This window comes from Pelodiscus sinensis, chromosome 11 (assembly GCF_049634645.1).
Source record: "Pelodiscus sinensis isolate JC-2024 chromosome 11, ASM4963464v1, whole genome shotgun sequence".
Taxonomy (NCBI): Eukaryota; Metazoa; Chordata; order Testudines; family Trionychidae; genus Pelodiscus; species Pelodiscus sinensis.
Genome location: NC_134721.1, coordinates 44,552,380 through 44,578,203, shown reverse-complemented (window position 1 = coordinate 44,578,203; position 25,824 = coordinate 44,552,380). Strand labels below are relative to the sequence as shown.

The 25,824-nt window shown below is 52.4% G+C and overlaps 1 protein-coding gene across 2 annotated transcripts in view; it reads right to left on the bottom strand.

Moving 5' to 3' along the window:
* CACNA2D2 (calcium voltage-gated channel auxiliary subunit alpha2delta 2) overlaps positions 1–13,795 on the bottom strand; it is a 425,783-nt gene extending 411,988 nt beyond the window's left edge. The window contains exon 1 of one of the 2 annotated variants that reach the window (XM_075939506.1): positions 13,525–13,795. In XM_075939506.1, coding sequence (XP_075795621.1) covers positions 13,525–13,634 — 110 coding nt within the window. In that variant the 5' untranslated portion in view covers positions 13,635–13,795. The remainder of the gene's footprint in view (positions 1–13,524) is intronic. The other variant, XM_075939507.1, reaches the window with a different exon arrangement.
* Positions 13,796–25,824: the final 12,029 nt, after the last annotated feature.

The window sequence follows — 25,824 nt, the reverse complement described above, 5'->3', positions numbered from 1 at the left end:
TACACAAACCTCATACAGACAGAGCTCCTAGTAAGGAGCTGCACTGTGAGCACAAATATGCAATTTTAAAAGAACCTTTTTCCTGGACAGATGCCGGGCCATAATTTCCATGGCACGAGTAGCCAAACCTACACTGGATTATGCTGTGGAATGCACCCCTTTAATTTTCAAACACCTGATGTCATGGCATGTTGAGCAATTGCCAGCAATTCCTCCAACACTTCAAAGAAACTGCCTTGCTCAAGTATATGTTGGATGCCTCACTTTGGTACCAAGGGGCACTTGCCAGCATTTAGCCCCCAGAGCAGCTCTGGATTCCACAGACAACTCCCATTTGTCCCAAGACAAGGAAAGGGGAATTCTTCCATAGGTCAAACTCTTCCAGCCATGTTTCCATTCGTGGAAGGTCAGTGCATAGAACGAGGTGCACTGACTCCAAGGGAAGGTGCCTCATCCACTGGCAAGAACAAGGTATCTCGGTGTGACCTGAGTTGAAGCCTAGAACTGCTGCCAACCGACCTTGTCACGTCCATTCATCCTCAGTTTCACCTGAGTGGGTCATTCATTTTGACGTACTAACGTTATTAGCAAACCCACCGAAAGGAAGGCAGGCATTATGTAGGAGAGGACTAGGTACGGGAGGGAAACAAGGATGCAGACAGGGGAGGAGAAAGAACACCTAGGTGCTCATACTTCAGCAGAGGGAAAAACTAAAATAGGATATAGAAATATTCACACCCCCAAAAGGGCAGGACAGCCACAGAATCAGCTCTTTGGCTGGTGTATACAGATGCAGCTCCCGTGGGGATCTGACCCTTCCACTAACAGAGCCTGCTACAGGCAAGGTTGCCACCCAGAGTCACCTTACACTATGCTCATGCAAATCACAAGAGTCCCTGAAGTTCTATACTAAAGAGCAGAGTAGAGGGTTGCCAGGTGTCCGGCTTTCTACCGGACAGTCTGGTTTTTGTGCCCCCTGTCCGGCAAAAAAATTCAGAAAATACCGGACGTGTGTAATGTCTGGTATGTTCTGTTTTTCCGGCTGGGCGCCAGACGCCAGACAGAAGCCTGGAGGGAGCGGGGGGAGTGGCTGGGAGGTGGGGCCGTGATCAGCACTGGGAGCCTGTGGTAGCGTGCAAAAGCCTGGCAGGGGCGGGGGAAATGGCTCGGATTCCCAGCCACTCCCCCCGCCCAGCTTCTGCACGCAACCAGAGGCTCCCAGCGCCAATCGCGGCCCCACCTCCCAGCCTGGGACACCTTCTGGTTGCATGCAGAAGCCGGGAGGGGAGAGTGGCTGGGAGTCCCAGCCACTCCCCTAGCCCCTGCCAGGCTTCTGCACGCAACCAGAAGGTGTCCCAGGCTGGGAGGTGGGGCCGCGATTGGCGCTGGGAGCCTCTGGTTGCGTGCAGAAGCCGGGCGGGGGTGGGAGGCGTGGCTGGGAGGCAGGGCGCAATCGGCGCTGGCAGCCCTCAGCTGATTGCGTTCGAGGAGGAGTGACGCCGTGGGGAGGAGGAGAAGCCCCATCCCTGCTCCTGAGCACTGTTGAAGCGCGTTGCAGCACCGTAGTCCAGGAGAGAAGCCCACAGGTGCTTTGTAGTTGCATTTAGGCGCCTTCCATAGGCTCTCTGCCAAAACTGACTGGGGTGGAATTTCTGCTTCTTCCCACTGGGACACACAAAGGCCTGGCTATGGGGGAGTCACCATCCTACCCATGGTCACCCCCCAGCCCACCCTGCCATTGTGTTGCCCCGGGGTCTGCCTCTCTCCACTTTGGGCAGCAGGCAGCTGCTTTGCAGAGCAGGCTCTGCTGCCTCCTCCTTTGTTCCCAGCTTGGTGGCTCTTGGTAGTAGCCACACAGGATGTGTGTTTGGGTGTTTTTTGGCCCATGTGTTCGGTATTTTTTTGGGAGACCATCTGGCAACCCTAGCAGATTAGGTTGGAAATAGGAAAGGCCACAAGATAGCACAGGACAAAAACAAACCAAGTTTATTCCCCCCCGGGGGAATTCTACTGAAGCAAGGAGAGGAAGGACAGGGATGAATTTGGCGCAATGGTCTTTGCATGAATTTTTTGAAGCCAAGGTCAAGCTACTATGCATTTCCCAGACACATCCATCCTGCTAAGCCACAGATGGACAGAAGCTGTGGTAGCACACTGCCCTCATTTTCCAGAAACATAACTAGGACAAGCAACTTGAGCAATTTGAACAAACAGGGATATATACCACATCAAGGCATTTTCCCACTGATGGTTGAGGGCCGCACACTTCAGGACCTTGCTCAGAGTTCAAAATTAACTCTTGGCCCAGGCCAGTAATGACACCACCATACTAAACACAAGTGATCAATCCTGAAATACTAGACCCAAGTATAGCAACAGCAGAGCAAATGGGAATAAAAGCAATGAGGCTGTGACAGTGACGTTTTTCATTGCTGTGGACAAGGACAGTGTCCACTTCATTCATAAGATTTGCCAAAATATTCAATATTCATAATATTCTGTTTTATGGCTGCTGAATCTAGATTAACTGATTCACACACACACACAAACACCCCTCGCTCAACCTTTGAATCTTTTAAACAACTTTAAATCTACACCTCTAGAGATCACGCTCCCCCCCGAAATGCAGCCGCCATTCTGTATCAGCACAGTGTGGCACGAGAGTTTTAGGGACAGACAATGAAAATGCATTCTACTCCCACTTAAACAAGCACATAGATTTCAACCGGAAGATGAAAATCATTCAGGTTAGAACTCTGCCCAGTACAATCAGGGTCTTAATTTCCAAAACAACTGAGACAGTGCCCTTTCAGATAGACAGCAACTCTCCTTCCCCATCACCACACTGGGATATTGCACTGTCCCGAATCAGGGAGAAAGCAATTCTCTAAACCATCAACACCCCTTCCCACAACAGCTTGGTTCTCTTTAGGGAGGGTCCCCCATCCACATACTGTCTAGCTCCAACTGTGTCTTTCATGAGAGGTCACAACGCTTTGTGTTAGGGTTACACGAATGGATCAATTCAGTTAGGGAAGAAAGGCTATGGATTGTACAGCCTAACATACAAAAAATACTGACTCGGGCCATGGGCACAGCTATCCATCCACTGCTTAACTATGATCGCACACAATCTAAAAAGACTCTCTCGGATGAGAAGGCCACACCCTAGTTGTCTGAAAGCCATCGAACTGATGACATATATAAAGTAGCTCTTGCAAAAAAAACCAAACCCAAGCTGCTTTTCAGTGCATGTAATCACATTCATAAACAGCTCAAACCACCAGTACAAGACTACTTGGAAAGATGTCAGGAAGGAAGGGGGGGGGGGGAGAGAAGAGATTCTCACACACTAGCATCCCTATGGGCAATTCTCCATCCAGAGTATTGGCCTGAGTATTCAGTCTGATCGCAGACAAGATAAAATTGTCCTTTCTGAGACAAATGAGGCACGAACTGGGCTGTCATGCCACGGTCTATACAAAATAGCACAGTGCAAGGGGAGAGGGAGAAGAAACCATTTAGCTAAGCAAGCATGATGGTGAAATCAGACCTTGGCTCTCAGGCATCCTTTCACAACTGGCCACAGAGTGGCATTACAGCTCCATTTTGCCCTGCCAGATTAAAACAGCAAAGAAAGGCAGGTGAAAGAAATGCTGCCTCACCATGGACAACCTTAATGCTAGAGACTGGGGTGAGGGCGATGCCACCAAACCCTCATTAGACCCCTCCAAACAGCAAATAAAAAGCAGAGTTGATTATAGATCTCTCCAAAGGGAAACTGAGTCAAGACAGTTCCTTTCCACGGGCAACACAGAGTACAAAAACAATGACAGAGGGGATCCATTCAGGCTCGAGGCCAGGAGAGGAAAGTTGACGTTTGCCTCAAAAACATCCACAGGGCATTCCTGACACCAGGTCTCATGCGTGGGAAAGGGCTGACTAAGATTACGTGGTGACGTATAGAAGCGCCATGAAATTATGCAAATTGGATGCATTTCTTTCCCCACAGAGATTTGTTTTTGTTTTGAGAAAACCTCAAGAAGAAACTACAGACTCCATCAGCTTAAAAAATGGAGCCAAAAGCCCAAGTTCATCCTGGGTTTAACTCCACTGCGTTGAGCAGAACTGCACTAAGGATCAATTTGGCCTGAGACCTTGAAAGCATTTGGATGGCCCTCAGCCTGTAAATAACGTGCTTCTGCAGCAAAAAATAGCCTGGGAGACTCAAGACGGTGAATTCTGCTACACAGCGACACAGCCAGGATGGTTCACCTGCAAAGATAAACAGCCCACTAAGGCACGGTGCGTTTGGGGAGGGGAGCTGGTTTGGGGCTAGTCTGCGACTAGTCTGCATTCACTCCCTCTTTGTGCTCTCGAAATGGCTGTCATGCCATGGCAAGCAGAGCACTGCCAGCAGCTTGGTCACTGATCGACAATTATTAAGCTTCATAGGCAAGACAAGGAGATGGAATAAATACAAACTGAGAGGTGCATACATGGAGGGAAGGCATTGATTTTTATACCCCATTTCGCCACAACGGCTGGGTGGGAAGGGAAAGCACAGAGCCTTCTATGCAGCAGCAATACATCCCTAACTGTTTGGAAGCTCACAGACCTGTAACTCTCTTGGGCTTGCAGGCCTTGAATAATTAAATGCAATTTCCTCCAACTTCACCTTTACCTTAGGAAAGGGCTTCTTGTCTCCTCAAAGAGCCCCCCACACCACACAAGCCTTATGCTTCCCACTGGAAGTGCACATGCACAGTTTTACCTTTTCCCCCCTACGAAGCACAAGAAATACAAGATCAGCACTGGCTACTCAAGTATAGGACTCTAATTTAGAAATGAAGAAATGACACTTTGGCTGAGCCTCATTTACTGCTCTATAATGAACTCAGCAGAGCCAGGAGGAGCCATTCTCAGCCCAGAATTTGGCTGAACATTCAATGCCCAATAAAATTATTAGGTGCTCTGCTTAGTTTCTTCCACACTCCCCCCCCCCCCTCCCCCCAATTTCTCCTCAGCTTGTGTTTTACAGCTGCAAAACACCCTACCTAGGAACAGGGGCCTTTATCCCTTCCTGCCGCTGCAACACACTCCTAAGCTGGTGACCATTTGACCATTCTGAAGAGATTTATGCACAGCTTAATGAATCGGAAGACCTCGCTACAAGGTCTCTCATTGATTCGGAGGGAGCATTATAAGTCAGACGGCTTTATAAATCATCTGGAGCGTAACAACTCACATAAGCCATTCTCGGAGGCGCAGAAAGGGAAACACTAGACCCCTTGGACTAGGAGGGTGAGTGTATAAATTGCCCCTGGGTAAGAAAAGCCAGTCAGTGTCTTGCCATGAAGCAGTGTTCTGGGGGCCAGTCCTGCAATGTATTGAAACAAATCCATATTCATAAGAAGAGAAGAATTTCTCTGCCACCTGACTGGAAATGCACACACATTCTTTCCCCTACTCTTTCCACCAATTTAACCGTTTAAGAGGTAAATCTGTGTGCACACGAGAAGGCCAAAGAACTAAGGAAGCTAGGACTGAGGATGCTTCTATTTATCAACAAGTCAGGTACGCAGAGGCAGCTGTAGTGCTAACTCTGCGTCATGCCTGCTGCATCACAGAGCATCCGCTCTGAAATGGGGGATGTTGGGGACCGAGAAGGCCAGTTAGTTCTTGCCAGAGCTCAGATCTGGAAGGGGAGGGGAGCTTCAAAATAATTGCTGGCTGACACAGACTCTGTACTCTTAGGGCTTGGATTCCTGAGCAGGCATGCTGTACAGGCAATGGGTCTCCTTGCTGAGTACTACACGCAGCCCTCTAGGTAACAGCCCAGAGCAATCAAGCACACGAGTGCCTGAAACTACATCCAGTTCCCTGGAACATGAGCGTCCAATACAGCTGAAACATTAAACACTGTCCGAGGCAACACAATCCCTTTCCCACTATCCTTACCCACTTTGACAATATGTTGACATAGTCTCCCCCGCCTACCCTCCAAAGGTCAATACAGAGATGACAGATAGCTTTACCTAACAAATGTATAGGCAACCCACAGGCTCCATTCTCCAATGCTTGGCCATGCAAATAACCCTAACTGGAGTGAGGAACGCCACTAACTTTAAGACGACTACTCACATGAGTAACTACTATTCACATGGGTAAGGGATTCAAACTCTTGAGGGCATTTGATTTGTGTTCTTTACCCCAGCAGGAACTGCACATATATTTCTCACTAAGTTGCACTGCATTTTGCTGCCCCCTCATCATGTGAGTGCGCGCACGCACACACACACACACACACGCGAAGACTTCATCTTTTTACAAAATTTACTCAGAACATTTTCTAGCCTGCTGTGAAGTCTCATAAATAATTAGAGATAGACAGTCCTCAGCAGGTAAATTAACATGCATTTTGAAATGCATTATCCTTGGTTCTCTATCATGCTTGTTCATTTACTCGCTAACTGGCAAAACCCAATAGTTCACAATGGACTCCCCCCCTCCCCCCCCCATCCCAAAAAATTCATCCATGCAGCAGGGGACAGTAAGACAGACCCTGAATTCAGCACCACCAACATAAATCTGAAGTTACTGATTTCAGTGACGTCACCCCCAATTGCACTGCTGCTACTGGAATGGGGATCTAGTCCAGAGAGAGTAGACGTTGATTCCTTACTGGAATAGGCAGCGATATGGTAGAATCCCAATACAGACAGTTAATAAAAGTCAAAGGAAAATTCTCTCCCTTAACTCCTACATGAGAAAGCTGATGGACCTTAAGAAACACCAGCACTAGAAATACAGTACATTGGGCCTCATCCATTCTGGATCTAATCCCATTCACTTTGCTAGAGTTACGAATGCTTTTGGCTTGTTACATATTCGCAAACTCCACTCTGTCTTGGCTGCTGTACCCAAGGCTTTATCATACTCCGATACATTGCACTGAAGGTTTTATATGCCCATTAAGTGCCCAGGCCAACAATTTGATTGCCGACCTAGGGCATTACCATGCAGAACTGCCAGAATCAAGCCTTGTTTCTCACTCCCTACCTGGTTGACACTGGGAACTTCAGAGGAGACGTTTAGAGTCTCCCACAGCCGACAGAGCCGCATGCATTGCTCTCCTGTGCCCCCACTAGATCGCTGCGTAGCAGCCTTCAAGGAGTCTGTTCACTCTCCTAATTGCAGGGAAGGATTCAGGGTTTGCATGGAGTGCATGACTGGATATGGAAACCACATGCCACACTAAATTTACATGGCCTGCTTTAGATTCTTATGCCTCAGCCTCGTGCTCTGCAGCCCAACTCCCACCCCCTTGCACCCAACAGATATGGTGAAACATAACAATACACGCATGCAGAAGTTGACATCAAGAGGCCTCTGAATTACAGACAAAAGAACCAATTCTTCACTCTAGGAAAATGCTCAGTATATTCATCATCTAATATCTTCTGGTCTTGAATTTTATCAACCAGTATTAAAAGACTGTTGAAATAAGGACTCACCCAAACACTCAGAAGGAAGCTGTCAAAGTAGGTGAGTAATTCTGCCCATGTGTTTTCCCCAAAAGAAACAGTTGAGTGCATTTCCCTCTCTATGACCCAGCCCAAAAGGCATCTATGCCATGCCAGTGATCAGTGCTGCATAGCCCTACAATAACAAACCAGAGCAGATAGCCCAGGCCTCAGGAGCCACTCTGCAACAACAAACCATTGCTGACACCAAGAAAGGAAACAAATCTGCTGAGGGAATGTGCTTTGCTTTCCCAGGATTCTTAGGGAAGCACATATTTAAATGTTCGACAATGTGCTTTCTAGCAGAGTATTTAATTCAAGTACTTCTTGCTTGAGAATGAGTTTTTAAAAATTCCATCCTACTTGGCTATTTCTTCCACTTAAAACCAAAACCCAAAGCGGCTGTTTATTGTGCACGTACAGTGGTACATTGAAGAAACACACTCCAGCACTAGACCCTCGAGGGTGCTCTGCTGGCTTTTGAAGCCCAAAAGCTGAGATGGTTGCTTGAAGATAAACTCCCAGGTTCCCAGTTAGCCTGCAGCTGACACTGAAATACCAGTTTCCTAAGAAAGGAGCCACTGATCTAGGCCTGATTGTGGATTCAGAGGACTGAATTCCACCCCCCACCACTCAGAAGGATCCCTGTTACTTTAAATGGCACAGGCATGCACATACGCACACATGTCTTTAACGTTTAAAATAACCCACAAACCTTTCCAGGGCTAAGAGAAGGAGAGCAGGGATGCCAGGATAAAGAGGGTTCACCTAAGCATGGAGCAGGATATATTTAACCCACTGGCAATAAACAAGAAACAGCCCTCATCTACATATTGTCCATCAGTGATCCACACAGAGGGAGCCACCTTCCTGGCCTCCTCTCTGCTAGAGGGAGCATGGCTGTGGCAAGGAACATTTGAAAGCAGAAGAGAGGGGGAGCAGGATGGAGAGAAAATGAAGAACCTGACGAATCGCTGTGCCTTATTAGAGAGGGATGCTACAGAATGAGCTTAAATACTGAGCCAGGTCAGAAACAAGACACATGCTGACACTCTGCTGCCATGGTTGTCACAGTGGCTTCCCTGTTAGGACCAAGGGCTCAGTCCCAGTTGTTTCACACATGAGCCCTGAGCAAGGAATGTCTGGGGAAAGGGGCAGGAGGGGGAGAGAAAGAGAAGGAGAGTGCAAAAATGTGAGAGAAATAGAGCAAATCAATGTTTGTTTTGGATTCCGTGCTTCTCCGACCGCCATCAGTGCAGCATGGGAGGGCCTCACAAACAGGGAAGGCCAGTTCTGTGGAGACCTTAGCAAGATGTACCTCAGGCAGGCACAGTTTCTCACAGACCGCGGCCCCAGGGAGACACCCCTACTCTGCAAGCATTTGCACAGGAAGAGCAGAGCACTGGTACCATTTCCTCCGTTCTCCTTTCGGTGACTGACACAGGACACCATACAGCTACACTCAGGGGTGCAGAGAGGTTTTCTTCCACATCATGTTGCACATCACCATGAAAGGGCCCACAAAATGTAGTCGTAGTGGAAGTTACGCACCTCGTGATGATGCTGCGAGGCCAGGGATCATTGCCCCAAGTTCACAGATAGGGAATGGACTTGCATCAAGAGGTTGAGGCCCAAACTTACCAAAAATGGCCAGTTTTGAGGCAACCTAAAAAAAAAATCTCTGGTTTTCAAAGATGCTAAGCACCTGCAAGTCCTACCAGCCTCAGATGGAGCTCTTGGTACTCAAGGAAACAAAGCCAGTGAGGTCTCAAATTAAGCACCTTTGACAGCTGCCCGAGTTCATATAGGAATGGCTGTGGCAGGGCCAGCAAACATGCCCAGCTCTCTGAATCCCAGGCCAGCCCCTCAACTGAAAGGCCATCCTGACTTACCTCTGATATTCAAACTAACAAAATGTGCTAGCACAGCAAGAGCTTTAAGCAGCCAACTCTCGGCATGAGGGGGTCAAATGGTTCCAAACACACATGCCACCCTAGGAGAAGAAAATGGCTCACCGTTCTCTAGCCAATAGTGACTTTCTTTTGAGTCCAAGTGATAAACGGCAGGTTCACAGTGCCAGGCGTGGGTTTGCTCGGTTTGCAGGGTAAGGTACTGATAACAGTTTATAAATGAGCTATTCTCCAGCGGTTATGCACGTGTAATTCCCATTAAAATTAACAGGAGCTTGGCGTGGGCACTAACAGGAGAACAGTCCCCTAAGTGGCCAACATTTACAGAGAATATGCATTATGTATTCTAACAATGATCATGACGAATCCATCACGGAAGCATGCTGCCGTTGTTGTGCCTTCGCAGGGATCTCACAGAAATCCAACTAGCTGATTCTTCTTTTAAATACTTTGAGACATCAGCATCCCCCACCCCTGCGAGAGCCATTAATCTTGTTCACGACACACATGCTCCCGCATGGGCCCACCCATAGCAAGAAATCTGTCGGTCAAGCGGACACCACCCAACATGCCTGCCTGAATGGGTCTGTTTCAATCTGGGATTTTGCTCTCTAAATCTCAATGAGAAATTCCCCTTTGGACAACTGCTGAGCCGAGCCTTCCTTAGCTCAGCATAAGATGATTAAAACCATGTTACCCGGGAGGAGAGAGAAAATATGGAACACTGGCTATTTACCAGGAACCAAACCAGAAACCAATATCCAGGCCCACTACAGACAAGGAAAGGGATTCCGACTTTCAAGAAACAAACTATTTATGAAAAGAGAGAAAAATATTCTAATTATTGCCTATGGCATGCTAGGTCATAATGAAACCGTTCTAGGGAGGTTTGCAAAAAGAGCCTCATTTCTTGAGGACCTTATAAAGGGAGACAACTTAAGCAATTCACGCAGAAAACCTCTAAAGATAAGCAGGGTTTCTAATCAACACTCAATATTGTTCTTTGTTGATATATGGAAGCGCTGTCCAAAGTAAAAGAAAAATTGGTTTTATAATTGGAAGAATTTAGCATCCAATTTAATTTCAGACAAAGGCATCCTCCAAAATTATACCTGCGTTACAGGCTTAAATTAAGTCTGTGCGATTGCTGGACCGGGAGGGGGGAGAGCCTATAATAAGGGGAGTTGCTAGGGACAGGGTTTATTCTGAGTGTAACAGTTTTCTTGTGTTAAATATTTCTTTCCTTGAGTGACAGACATTACAATCCGGGGAGCGCCAGCATACCATACACAAGGTATTACAGTCCACATGTTACAGGGCATTAACCTACTGCCCAGCAATCGTGCCTCAGCATCATCCAATACCCACACGTGATTTCTCTTTTTCCCCCAGGTTCAGAACACAGGTCATAATGAGACTAAAATTACAGCCAAACAGGCCTGGCAGAGGTCTTCATCCCAATACTTTTCTTCTTCAGATGTAGCATAAGCCAGAATTGCTCCCTGCTCCCCACCAGCAAAGCCATAGATGCTCACACTACCCTCCTTCTAGGGCCAAGCTTCCCTCCTTATACAAGCTTAAAAATCATAGACCATCATCACTAGGCCCAGTTTTGCATTCCTGGAACATGTCAAATTCCCACTGATTTCATTGCAGGATCAGGCCCATTCTGGTAACACTGTACTTTTATTAGAGATGCTCATGAAAGATCCTTTATACTAAACACAGGTTTGACAGGAGTTTAACATGGTTATAAAAACAAAAAAACAAAATACAAAAAACAGAAAAACAAAACACTGCTGAGAGAGTAATCCTAGCACAGCAAACAATAGCAAATGTATAATATTTACTTAATCAAGTTGGGTGGAAGAGGGACGCGAGGTTTTTATTTAGTAAATTGTATTACTCTGGAATAATTTCTCCTGATTTAAAATCTTTGTTTAAATTTTTATAACAAAAACCTCCCCTAACACTACATTAAAAACAGATCTCCGGAAAGTAACATAGTCGGATAGGTTCAGAATTTCAGAGAAGGGAGGGAAGGGAGCCAAAAAAAAAATTGGATCCTTAAACTTCAAGATCTCAACAATCCTACAAACTTGAGTTGTATGATGAAGGATTAACACCAAAATTAGGCCCATTAACTTCAACGGGATATGAGTAAAAATTATTCATGAGTTGTAGTCTCAAGATCTGGCCCTAAAAAGATGTGCTATTTATGGAGTGCTGGCATATTCACCATCCCTACCCCTCTCTAGCAACAGAGGGGTTTTATTCTGAAGAATGTGTGTGTGTGTGTGTATGTTTGACAGCCAGATTGCCAGAAAAAAAGCCCAACAGCTCAGTATCAGAGGTCAATAACATGTGGGCTCAGAAGGATGATTAGAATGGGCTCCGTAACAGCCCTGGAGTCATCTCTATGAAGTGGTGTGATGCCGAATAAATAACACAGCTAACTACGCCTTTTAGAACAGAGTGCTCGTACAGTAACACAACAGACCATACGGATTCCAAATAGACAGTTCAGATCATGCTGTTAATAAGATTTCTTTTTAAAAGGCCTAAACAGGAGTCTAAACACTCGTTCAAAAATATTTTGGCCCTTCTGGAAGTCACATTCATTTAAAAAACAGAAGTGTTTCCTGAAATGCACCCTTAAAAGCACAAGCAAAAAAAATGTAAGCATACACATGAAAAATAATTCTGATGCTTACAATTTTGGTGCTCTTTGACTCAAAGCAACACCTATCCTGGCAGGAAGAACAAAGTTGAGGGTGGCAGGGCCATTATTAAACCGGTGTCATTGAGCCCTTTCGCCACCTTCAGGGAAACAAGGCGGCGAAGGACGGAGTGGCAGCCTGGCTTTGGCCATGGGGTGGCACAAACCCAGCACGTCCAGCCAGGCAGATGGTGGGGTCTGGCCAGCCGCTGTGGAGAGGCGTGGGGTGGCAGTGGGGGACATGGCCACAGCCGGGGGGAAGGAACAAGTGCCAAGGCTAAAATTCCCCAACTTCAAGTAGATGAATCGATTTCACACCCTTCCTTATCCTCCCCCCAAACCCCTGGCACAGAGGCGGGCTGGGGCGGGCAGGGTCTCCCCCCCCTTCCAAGTCCCCTCGCGGGCTGGGGCGGGCAGGGTCTCCCCCCCCCCTTCCAAGTCCCCTCGCGGGCTGGGGCGGGCAGGGTCTCCCCCCCCCCTTCCAAGTCCCCTCGCGGGCTGGGGCGGGCAGGGTCCCCCCCCCCCCCACTCCAAGTCCCCTGGCGGGCTGGGTCCCCCCCCCCCCCACTCCAAGTCCCCTGGCGGGCTGGGTCCCCCCCCCCCACTCCAAGTCCCCTGGCGGGCTGGGTCCCCCCCCCCCCACTCCAAGTCCCCTGGCGGGCTGGGTCCCCCCCCCCCCCCACTCCAAGTCCCCTGGCGGGCTGGGTCCCCCCCCCCCCCACTCCAAGTCCCCTGGCGGGCTGGGTCCCCCCCCCCCCCCCACTCCAAGTCCCCTGGCGGGCTGGGTCCCCCCCCCCCCCCACTCCAAGTCCCCTGGCGGGCTGGGTCCCCCCCCCCCCACTCCAAGTCCCCTGGCGGGCTGGGTCCCCCCCCCCACACTCCAAGTCCCCTGGCGGGCTGGGTCCCCCCCCCCCCACTCCAAGTCCCCTGGCGGGCTGGGTCCCCCCCCCCCACTCCAAGTCCCCTGGCGGGCTGGGTCCCCCCCCCCACACTCCAAGTCCCCTGGCGGGCTGGGTCCCCCCCCCCACTCCAAGTCCCCTGGCGGGCTGGGTCCCCCCCCCCCCCCACTCCAAGTCCCCTGGCGGGCTGGGTCCCCCCCCCCCCCCACTCCAAGTCCCCTGGCGGGCTGGGTCCCCCCCCCCCCCCACTCCAAGTCCCCTGGCGGGCTGGGTCCCCCCCCCCCCCCACTCCAAGTCCCCTGGCGGGCTGGGTCCCCCCCCCACTCCAAGTCCCCTGGCGGGCTGGGTCCCCCCCCCACTCCAAGTCCCCTGGCGGGCTGGGTCCCCTGGCGCCGGGGCGGGCAGGTCCCCCCTGTGGGGCTGAGGCGGGCGGAGCGGCGCGAGGGCCCCGATCCGGGCGCGCTACTCACGTGTGGTGCTGCGGGAAGCTGTAGCCGCGGGCGGCGGGGGCGGCCAGCAGCGCGAGCAGCAGCAGCGGCCCGAGGGGCGCCGCGCGCCGGGGCTGCGCCGGCATCGCCATGTTGCCATGCAAGATGCGGCGGGGCAGGGCGCGCGGCGCGAGCAGCCTCCCCCCCTCCTCCTCGCGGGGCGCCCCCGCCCCCCGCGCCGCCTTCGCCCCTCCCCCTCCCGCCGCGGGTGCGCTGAGCCGGACCGGTCTCGGCGGGGCAGCCGGCAGGGAGCACTGAGCGCGGCCGCGCGCAGCCTGCCCCTCAAATAGGCGCCCCCCCCCCCCCCCGCGCCCGGCGGCACGCGCCAGCCCAGTCCGCCGCCGCGCATGCTCCGCCGCCCGGCCCGGCACTGCGGCCCCCCCTCGGCCCCCCGCTCCCCCCAGCCCGGCATTGCGGTCCCGAGCAGCCAGCCCCCCCCCCCCCGCAACCCTTGCCCGTGCCCCCTGCAAACCAGCTCCTCGGTGTCACCCCCCCCGTCCTGCACACCAGCCCCCGTGCACCTCACTTGTGCCCCTGCACATCCACCCCGCCTGCCCCGCACACCAGCCCCCGTGCACCTCACTTGTGCCCCTGCACATCCACCCCGCCTGCCCCTGCACACCAGCCCCCGTGCACCTCACTTGTGCCCCTGCACATCCACCCCGCCTGCCCCGCACACCAGCCCCCGTGCACCTCACTTGTGCCCCTGCACATCCACCCCGCCTGCCCCTGCACACCAGCCCCCGTGCACCTCACTTGTGCCCCTGCACATCCACCCCGCCTGCCCCTGCACACCAGCCCCCGTGCACCTCACTTGTGCCCCTGCACATCCACCCCGCCTGCCCCTGCACACCAGCCCCCGTGCACCTCACTTGTGCCCCTGCACATCCACCCCGCCTGCCCCTGCAAACCAGCCCCCGTGCACCTCACTTGTGCCCCTGCACATCCACCCCGCCTGCCCCTGCACACCAGCCCCCGTGCACCTCACTTGTGCCCCTGCACATCCACCCCGCCTGCCCCTGCAAACCAGCCCCCGTGCACCTCACTTGTGCCCCTGCACATCCACCCCGCCTGCCCCTGCACACCAGCCCCCGTGCACCTCACTTGTGCCCCTGCACATCCACCCCGCCTGCCCCTGCACACCAGCCCCTGTGGACCTCACTTGTGCCCCTGCACGTCCACCCCGCCTGCCCCTGCACACCAGCCCCTGTGGACCTCACTTGTGCCCCTGCACGTCCACCCCGCCTGCCCCTGCACACCAGCCCCCGTGCACCTCACTTGTGCCCCTGCACGTCCACCCCGCCTGCCCCTGCACACCAGCCCCCGTGCACCTCACTTGTGCCCCTGCACATCCACCCCGCCTGCCCCTGCACACCAGCCCCCGTGCACCTCACTTGTGCCCCTGCACATCCACCCCGCCTGCCCCTGCACACCAGCCCCCGTGCACCTCACTTGTGCCCCTGCACATCCACCCCGCCTGCCCCTGCACACCAGCCCCCGTGCACCTCACTTGTGCCCCTGCGCATACACCCCGCCTGCCCCTGCACACCAGCCCCCGTGCACCTCACTTGTGCCCCTGCACATCCACCCCGCCTGCCCCTGCACACCAGCCCCCGTGCACCTCACTTGTGCCCCTGCACACCCACCCCGCCTGCCCCTGCACACCAGCCCCCGTGCACCTCACTTGTGCCCCTGCACATCCACCCCGCCTGCCCCTGCACACCAGCCCCCGTGCACCTCACTTGTGCCCCTGCACATCCACCCCGCCTGCCCCTGCACACCAGCCCCCGTGCACCTCACTTGTGCCCCTGCACATCCACCCCGCCTGCCCCTGCACACCAGCCCCCGTGCACCTCACTTGTGCCCCTGCACATCCACCCCGCCTGCCCCTGCACACCAGCCCCCGTGCACCTCACTTGTGCCCCTGCACATCCACCCCGCCTGCCCCTGCACACCAGCCCCCGTGCACCTCACTTGTGCCCCTGCACATCCACCCCGCCTGCCCCTGCACACCAGCCCCCGTGCACCTCACTTGTGCCCCTGCACATCCACCCCGCCTGCCCCTGCACACCAGCCCCCGTGCACCTCACTTGTGCCCCTGCACATCCACCCCGCCTGCCCCTGCACACCAGCCCCCGTGCACCTCACTTGTGCCCCTGCACATCCACCCCGCCTGCCCCTGCACACCAGCCCCCGTGCACCTCACTTGTGCCCCTGCACATCCACCCCGCCTGCCCCTGCACACCAGCCCCCGTGCACCTCACTTGTGCCCCTGCACATCCACCCCGCCTGCCCCTGCACACCAGCCCCCGTGCACCTCACTTGTGCCCCTGCACATCCACCCCGCCTGCCCCTGCACACCAGCCCCCGTGCACCTCACTTGTGCCCCTGCACATCCACCCCGCCTGCCCCTGCACACCAGCCCCCGTGCACCTCACTTGTGCCCCTGCACATCCACCCCGCCTGCCCCTGCACACCAGCCCCGTGCACCTCACTTGTGCCCCTGCACATCCACCCTGCCTGCCCTGCACACCAGCCCCCGTGCACCTCACTTGTGCCCCTGCACATCCACCCCGCCTGCCCCTGCACACCAGCCCCCGTGCACCTCACTTGTGCCCCTGCACATCCACCCCGCCTGCCCCTGCACACTAGCCCCCGTGTACCTCACTTGTGCCCCTGCACATCCACCCCGCCTGCCCCTGCACACCAGCCCCCGTGCACCTCACTTGTGCCTCTGCACATCCACTCTGCCTGCCCCTGCAAACCAGCCCCGGTGCACCTCACTTGTGCCCCCAATCTACCTGTGCCCCACTGCAAAGCAACCCTTCCAGTCTCCCAGTGTAACTCCCACATCCCCCCTGCAAATGAGACCCCATCCTCTAGTGCAGTGGTCAACAACCAGTAGATTGGAATCTACTGGTAGATCTTGGAGCCTCTGACAGGGGGCTGACGAGCGCTGGCACTTCAGCTGCCCCTCAGCACTGCCATGCTGCTGCTTCCCTCTGCCTTGGAGCTGCTCCCCATCCCCAGGAGTGTCCTGTCTGCTGTGCAGTGCACAGGAAGGAGGGGGGGAGTGCTGATATCAGGGTGGCCCTCCCCTCACTCTGTACCCCATCTATACAGACTGGCAAGGATGGAGGGAGTTTGCTGGCTGCTTTTGGGAGTGGTGCAGGGCCAGGGTAGGAGTGAGCCTGCCTTAATCTCCTGCCCCACCACCCAGTAGCCACCTGTGGTAAGCGGTGCCCAGGTGGAGCCTGCATTCTGAACCCCTTCTGCCCCCCAAATCACTGCCCTAGCCCTAAGTCCCCCTGCACCCAAACTGCCTCCCACAGCCTGCACCCAAATCCCTTCTTGCACCTCAACTTCCTGCCCCATGCTCAGCTCAGAGCCCCTCCCACACTCCAAATTCTTTAGCTCAAGACCAGAGTCTGCATCCCCCTCTCCTGCACCCCAGTCCTTTGCACCCAGCCTGATAAAAGTAAGTGAGGATGGGGGAGGATGGAGTGAGCAGGGGCGGGGCCTCAGAGAAAGGGCAGGAAGGAGGCGGGGCAACTGTGTTTGGGGTGGAGGTAGATCCTGGATTACATTTAAATTCAAAAAGGTGATCTCATGCTTTAAAAGGTTGTAGACCCCTGCTCTAGTGCATCCCCCTGCCTATAGCCCCACCCTTCTTCCTACAAGCGCTCCATCCTCCCTCTCCATCCACCTCATCGGTGCCTCCATAGCAAACCAGCCCTCATCTTCAAGAGCATCCATCCTGCCTATGTTCCCCGAATGCCTCTAGTAACTGCTTTCTGATGTTACTGGGTAGGTTCACTAGGAGTTGCTATAAAGCCCTCCCAAAGTTTGACTGCAAACCTCCCTTGTGCCTATGGGCATTTGGTTTTGTTGCAATGGATTTCACCTCTGTGATCTGTGTGAGTACCTATAAACCTGCCCCCATTCCCCCTGCCTGCAAACCAGCCCTCCTGTAAACCAGTCCTCTGTACAGCCATCCTCCCTGTGTTCCCCACCTTACCCATGCCCTCTGCAAACCAGCCTCCATCCCCTGCCTGTACTCCCCATCCCCCTGTGCTCTTGCTACAGACCATCTCCCCACAACCCCCTTTGCATCCGCCCTGCCAGTGCCTTCTGCTAATTCCCACTGCACCCTCTTTCAATGCCCCATCTCAGCTGTGTCCCCTGCAAATCAGCCCCCTCCATTCCCCATGGCAACCACTCTGCCTGTGCCAGCTCCTGTGCCCTCTGACAACCATTCTCCTGCCTGTGCCTCCCGTAAACCAGTCCTCCATCCTTCCTATGCCCCCTTGCCTCGTCTGTCCCTCCTGCAAACCATTCACCTGGTACAATCTCCCGGACAGCCCTTTGCCCCCTGCACACCAGACCCCACCCTCTCGCTCCATCCACCCTGCCTGTGCCAGCCTCCATGCCCCCTGAAAGCCAGACTCCTCCCCAGCTGGAGCATCCATCCTGCTTGTGGCCTCAATATGCCCCCTGGAAACAAGCCCCCTACTGCAGCTGGTGCATCCACTTCTGTCCCAACAGCCGTGCAAATTAGACCCATCTTTCCACTGCTAGTTACACCTGTTGGGGGGAATCAGGGAGAGGGAACGTTCCCTATTTGCCTGAAAAAGGAAACAGAGATGTTTTCATTCTGCCCACGAAAGAAACCCATCTGCTCCAAGGCATTTCCACAGAAGCTCATGAGGCCTTCTTACATTTCAAGGCCCTACTTTCCAAAAGGCCTCACGAAATGTGTGCACAGTTCCCAGGTTCTTCACTAATAATCTCTCTCATTCTCGCCCCTTCCATTTGGGCTGCATAAACAGTGTTATTAGCAGCCCCCTCTGGGCGGCAGGGAAGTGTGTTTAGTTTGTGCATTGGATTTTTTTAAATAGATCTGTCCCATGCACAGGGCACATCTGCACTTGCAATTTTGAGTCAGTGTCAAACAAACAAGGCTCTCCCCAGCCCCCCAACAAGACTGTCTAAAACTCCAACTTACCCTCAAACCCCTCCTCACTCACAGCCCCCAATAAAAGCCAAGGAGAGTAAATGTCTTTCCAAAGAGGCAACAAATTCTGCCTTTGATGAACCAAAACAGGAAGCATATGACAGAGCTGAGGATACCTGCCCCCCATCTTCCTCGGGGCACCCTTACTCCTTTGCCCCTCCCAGTTAAAATGGAGATGGGGCATCTAGCATACATGCTAAGTCGAACTCAACTGCCACATCATGCCACACGGGGCTGTGGTCTCGGAGGTAGCTGGCATCCGGCCTATGTCAGCTTTGTGGTTTAAACCCTGCACCTTCAATCTCATCAGAACTAACTACCATGTGAGCGCAGATCATGGAGCACAGGTGTACCGTGCTTCCCAGAAGAGATCCCTCCGCATCAGGGGTCCTGCACTCTGCACTTGCTGCTGTGGGATGGGTGTTAAGCAGCTGTAACATGGTAGCAGATGGTACAGAGATGGGAGGTACCTGGTTCACTAGGGCAGAGTCCCTAGACGACCAGTCAGGTTTCACCACCATAGCCCCTCTCATGAGAACTGCCTGTGGCAGGGGTTCCCGTACCCTGTCCTTAGCACAAAACACAGAGCCCTCTGGCTGAGGACCATCTTCTTCAGCTGCCTTTCACCATGGCAGACGGCTTAGCTAATGCCCAAAAGCCCCACAAATCAGCTCCCTTGGTTGTCCTGGGGCACGACTGGTCCTCAGCTGATCCTGGCTCCAGGCCCCTTATAAGCACCTCTCTACAGCTTCCTCCCAAAACCTGACCCCTTGCTGCCATCTTTATCACCCGACCCTTTATCACCCGATCATCTTTATCACCCTTTGGCTGAGAGGTGCCTAATTAATTACAGCACAGGTGAGGCACCTGTGACAAACTGGCCTGTAACCCCCTCTAGCCTGGCATGGGATTTCACCCCATCACAGACTTGTAACTACTGGTGCTTAGCCCTCACGCAGAAAGTAACACAGAGGTGCTGGTCACTGGCAGGAGATATCACCATGTAAGGCAGGGGGCTACGTGGCCTTACAATTCCCAGTCAGAACGGAGGGGGCAAGGGTCTCTGCTCAGAGACGGGTGATGCTGGAGGCCTGAGACTTGACTGGGCCCTCCTAGAGTGGACCATGGAGGAGAGGACACAGATGACAATCTCCACTTGATAAATGGGGAAACTGAGGCAGGGAGGGATGACGCCCCAGTCAGCAGCAGAGCGTATAGGCAAGTAATTTGCACCTTGAATTTGGCCCTTGTCCTCAGAAGGAATCAAATTCTGTTCTCAGTTACACTAATGCATTATCTTAGCATTCTAGCTGAGAGGTGACTTTCCCCCAGCGGTCAGTACAACTGAGAGAATTTGGTCTTGGAAGTTTTGGGTGCCCAAGAAATCGATCAATGGGTCCCAAATGCCTCTATTAACTGCTTTCTGATGTTACTGGGTAGGTTCACTAGGAGTTGCTATAAAGCCCGCCCAAAGTTTAGCCGCAAACCTCCCTTGTTCCTATGGGCATTTGGTTTTGGTTTTGTTGCAATGGATTTCACCTCTGTGATCTGTGCTGCATTGGCAACTGCGAATGTTTTTAAACATGTTTTACGTCTTACTGAAAACGTTGCAATCTGGAAATCAACCATGTACTAAAAGCAAGTAATTGGAAATAAGTCATCAATGTGATGGGGCAAAAAGAAAAGGGTGGGTTAGCACACGTGACAGGGGAAATGTTGGTTTACAGCTGCTTGCTGCTAAATAGCCCTGATAGCTCCCAGTCAAAGCCCATGGCCCCATGTACAAACCAGTATTAATTTATCAGGGGGCTTCCCTGTATTGCCATCTCTACACAGACGGCTAGACACCAAACATACTTTGGAAGTTGGCACCTATTTTCCAATCAATGCACATAAGGGAGCAACATCCGTAACCGGAATTAAAATGTAGTCACGGCAGGGACCTAAGGCCAACAGCTTGCCCTCAAGATGCATGCTCCACCATCCAAGTGAGTAAGTCACTGGTGCACCTCTACATCCAGCTCTCCCTCCCCATTCCCTGCCAGGACTTGTGCTGGAAAGGTCTTCACAGTCCCGGTGGCTATAATATTTCTTACACTTCCTGCAGCTGGGGCCTGGGTACAATGCGGCCACTTGAAAAGAACAGCAGCATCAGACACCATGAAGTTCCCCGAAAGTAGGATGCAGCTGCCACGCTGAATTCCTTCACCGTGAGCAAAAAAAAAAAAGTCTCTGCGGCTGTTTTCAAAACCTTGGTTTGGACTCCCCAAAGTGCCTCTCAGCACATTCTCCTCACGTGAATGGGAGGTAGCAACTGCTGGAACCAGCTAACTTTAGCACAGGATAGCCACTGCGCTGGGATATAATGTCAGTGAAACAGAGATCTTCCTTGGAGCCAGTTTTTCTGCAGAGCCTGATTGGGGTGGGATGGAGTTCTGGTTCCTCCTGGGAATGTGCCACACCTGTTCGCCCAGGATCCGTTCAGGCCATGTGTTCCCAATACACCTGCATTGATCCAGCATGAGAAGCAGCCATACCATGCAGGCAGCAACCTGCAAGAACACCCCTCCCCCCCCCTGCCATTTTGCCAGAATACTGACAAAGAAGAAGAGCATCGTCACAAGCGAATGTCCCATCCCTGGCAGGGACCTGCGATCAAACAGGACACAGCTCCCTCTCTCTAGCCCAACTCCTAGGGAAGGATTTGTTCACAGTGGAAGAGTCATTGGGACAGAGAGAGGGAGATTGACCTGGTTAGGAACTCCACCTCCGGGGGGGGGGGCAGCCTCCTCCAATCACTCTCATTCATTATCCACCGGGGAGACTGGGAAAGACCCAAGTCACATGATCCTGTAGTGCGAGCACTTTGTGGAGAGCTAGGAGACCCCCTGGTCAAACCTGCTCCCCTTCTAGCAGAGGGTGGGGAATTGAACCTGGGAGTCCCTCATTCTAGGTGCTCCAGCCACTGGGCCAAATGTTCCAAGATGGGCACCACTTCTGCTCAGCAAATCCTTCCCCAAGGAGGCCCTGGCCCTGCCCTCTCTCTGAGCCAGGAGGCAGAGGCGGAGCACTGCTCCAGCGGGGTAGGGAAACGTGCTCTCACCAGTCCAGGGGATCATGCATTTTCTGGGCAGGCTGGACAATGCTGGGCAGGGTTAGCCACACGGGGCCTTTCCCCGTCTCAGTTACACTGGGATGACCTGCTGGAGCCCTGTGAGTTACTCTGGCTCTACACCAGCAGAAGTGAGACCAGAATCTCCCGGGTAAGGACTCTATTTTGGAGCAGCTTGGGAGAGGCCCCTGGCTCACATGCAGAAGGGCTAATTCCACCCTCGCTCAACTGGTGTAAATCTGACATCGTCCCGTGGGGTGTGCCTGGATTTATACCTGTGTAAGACCAAGTGGAGCCCGGCCCTGTGAGGCTAAAACATTCCTGTAATTGACACAGGGACCCACCTTCCATGTAGATTCCGCCCCTGAGTGAGAGGATGGAAAATGCTGGCTGACATGCCATTAAAGTGAGACAAATAAGGTTCGGAGGTAATTAAAAGTAAACAGATGATAATAGCTAATACACATCCCGACTTTAGAGGCTTATTCTTCTCACCCAGTCTTCTTCAACCTGAGCTCCTAGGCCGATGATGTATGGGGCTGCTCCATGCAAGATATTAGCATTTCACAAAAGGGGGAAAAAGTGCTCTCGGTGCTAATAGACACGTAATAAGTAACTGCTGTGCTTACCAGACGTCAGGGAGAACCGCTGTGTGTCGGAAGGGAGTTCACAAGGGAAAACACGCTCACAGCGGAGCAGAGATACCCCGGGGGCACCTGTGTGTGAATGGCACAAGAGAAAGAGAGCCCAGGTGCTCACACATAGGATTCCCCGAGGTCTCCATCAAGGTAGCCCTGTGAAGTGAAGCAACGTGCACACTCCAAGGCCTCTGCTGGGATTCCATGGCAGATGCTGCAGTCAGCGCATTTCGTGGGAGCCACGTGGCTCCTTTGTCCACACTAGCAGCAATCCAAATCAAAGGCTTGTTTTGCCCCCCAAAGTGAACCTGGGTGCAGAGGCCCAGTGCATGGCCAGGCATCACCTGTGCTTTATGGGGGGGACGGGACGTTAATTAGGATCTGAGTGGTACCTGGGCCTTTGATGGTCCCCCGTGCAGGAGGAATTACCAAGTGGAAATTATTCTAGCACTAGGAAGAGACAGTGTAAACATTTGTCAATGACTGCCCCCTACCTCAATGAGATACAAAATCTAGCACTCTGGCGAGACATGGGCATGGGAGGCACCCTGGATGACCTTAAATCCATGGCCTATAGGGCAAAACACTGTAAGTTAAGGAAACATTTCATATAGCTCCTTCAGGGGCCAGGTTCATCCAGGGTGTAGCTCCACCATCTTCAAATGGAATGGCACTAGGGAAGAACCTGACCCAGGTGTGCTGAGAACAGAACTTGCACTTTTTACATGGCTGTCACCCACGTGTGCTACTGCACTGGACACAAAAGCTGCTACTCTCCTTGGTTTTATTCTGGACCTAGGCACAGTCTTGAGGGTAACTAAGACATGGCCTAGAGTCTGGAGAGATATAGGTGTTTACCCCATTTCTTCTTAAAGAATCATAGTACCATAGAGCACTAGAACTGGAAGGCACCTTGAGAGGTCATTGAGTCCAGACCCCTGCCCTCATGGCAGGACCCAGTACCATCTAGACCATCCCTGACAGGTGTCTGTCCAACCTGCTCTTAAATAACTCCACAGATGGAGATTCCACCATATCATTTTTGGTAGGACACTTGGGAAGAGCCAGGTTCGTTTCTGTGTCTTTCAGCAAAATTTATGCCATTCTAAATAATGTCCTTTCCAGTTAGGTAGATGATTATTTAGAACGTACGGTGGTCCAAGTGATGGTCCATAGGCTGGATCCGGCACCCAAATAATTCTCATTCTTCATGCAGCCCCATTGACCCCTCATGCCCCTGCTTCTAGTGGCTGCTGGCAGGGTTGCCATTTGGATTTGAATGAGCTCAGTAAAGGAATAATCAAACTATAATACATTCCCAGAAAGCATTTTTCCTACTTTGCTTGTCCATACATTTCTGTGATTACAGATGGAAACAGGTTTTTGTTGGCTGGTATGTGTATGGAGACAAACAATGTTTACCAGCTTTAACCCACACAAACATAATCCTTCCAAGCCTAATTATATATCGGAAACACCGAATGGAGCTGTGTAAAGCACTTCATAGACATTAGTCTGGGATGGCTGCATTACTTATGAGTAGCTGTAAAAACTTTTCTGCCACATCACAACATCATGTAGTTTCTAAATGCCACCGGTTTTACAACCACTCTGTCTTAGAAATATCTGAAGGCGTTTTCCCAATCTAAACAGTGGTACTGCATTTTGTATTGCTCTGCCTACAGTGCAAGTGTCACGTAGCACCATGGTTATGGCCCCAGCCATGCAATTGGCTTCGTATGGTTTCAGTCATGGAGGATGGGAGCTGATCCCTCCTAGGAGAGGTGTAATCTGGGACAGCTGCTTGCTACATGGGTGGCAGCACACGGTTCTTCCCAGAAGAGGGAATGTTTGGTCCTTCTTCCTCTCTACATGCTGATCATCAACACAGTAGCTGAAGGAACACCTCACAGCTATAAGCGTGCTCAGCCTCACAAAAGCCCTGTGAGGTAGGGAAATTCAGCTACCCGCACTGTAAAGAAGGGGGCCCGACACTCAAAGCGGATGGAGTGACTTGTCCAGGGTCACCCAGGAAGTCTGTAGCAGAGTAGGAAACCGACTGCAGGTGGTGTGAGAGTCAGCCCTAGGCCCTAAGCATTAGACTAAAACCATCCTTCCACCAAGCCCTCCCTTACTGACTGGAATGAAAACAAAATCAGGTGACACGTGAAAAATTAAATGACACAAGCAAATTGTATCTCCTACAGTTTCAACATTTGGGGGACTTTTGGGGAGATGAGGGGCATCGTCTATGAAACTGAGATGCTAAAATGCATGACACAAAACTCTCCAGAGTTTGAATCACAGGGTTCATCTGGACACATACACACAGATACACACACACACACACCCCATCTTGCAACTAGCACTAAAGGGATGAGAGCATGCCAATTCAGAAAGGTGGCCTGTGGCAACATGGACTGACAGTCTGTCATTAACTCAGTCCAGCACTTGTTTTTCCCCTGCAAGGGGCGAGTGGTAAGCGTCATGGCAAGCTACAGCAGCCTTAAAGCAGAGCACTGCTCTGGTGAAGAGTTTACAAGTCAGACTCTTCGGTCTTCCCCAGTTAGAGGTTTGTGTGGTTTATGTACCATATTTAAAAGCCACTTTGCACACCGGTACTTCCTATAGAAAAGCCAACTTCCTTCCCTTCCCCACCATGAAGTAATTCAGTGCATCTGGCATGCATCTAGCCTGCAGAAGGCTTTCTCCTCATTCCATTCAGGCAGCTGCTGCACCTCCAGCTGTGGACCAATTTGGGGGAGCTGACCAAGTCCCTATTGTGAATGCTGAGGGCCCTGGGTGAACAAGAGGAATTTAAGTCTAGGTTGAACAGGGTGAATCCGTTGCTATTTTGAGGTACGGCAAATAAAACCAGGTTGCTTTTGGTGAAAATATGTTCTGTTCCTTCTCCTTCTCCCCATCACTCTGTCTACCCTGTTTCCCCTCTTTTCACCTGCCTCAGTAGGGCTGCTTCTCCCAAGACAATGAGAAAATCTAATCGGTGCTTTTCTTCCCCAAATCCTCTCTCTGCCACACAAACCTCCCGGTCCTTCTGACTCTCCCAAATCCTCTCTGACCAACCCTTTTTGCCAGCTAAAAGTCCTTCTTCTCTCCATTCTGAGGTCTCCATTTCTCTCCCCCAAATCTCGCAGTTCTCCCTTCGGGCACATCTACACAACAGCACCAGGTCAAAATAAGCAACACAATTTGAGCTAGGCAAATTATGTAGCTCATTTTGAGCTTAGTTCGAAATAGGCTATTTTGAAATGTGGTGCTGTCTACACAGTGACACATTTCGATATTGAACGCTATTCCGACAAGTCCCTTAATCCTCGTGGAACAAGATTTACTGGGATGGCGGAATAGCAAGTCCGTTATTTCTATTGCATTTTGAAATAACAGGTGTGCTGTTAAGACGTGGAAAACGCAATTTCGGGATACTGGATGTATCCCAAAATAGCGCCGCTGTCTAGACGTACCCTTCCTGTCCTCATCTCATTTTGCTCTCCTCAGTG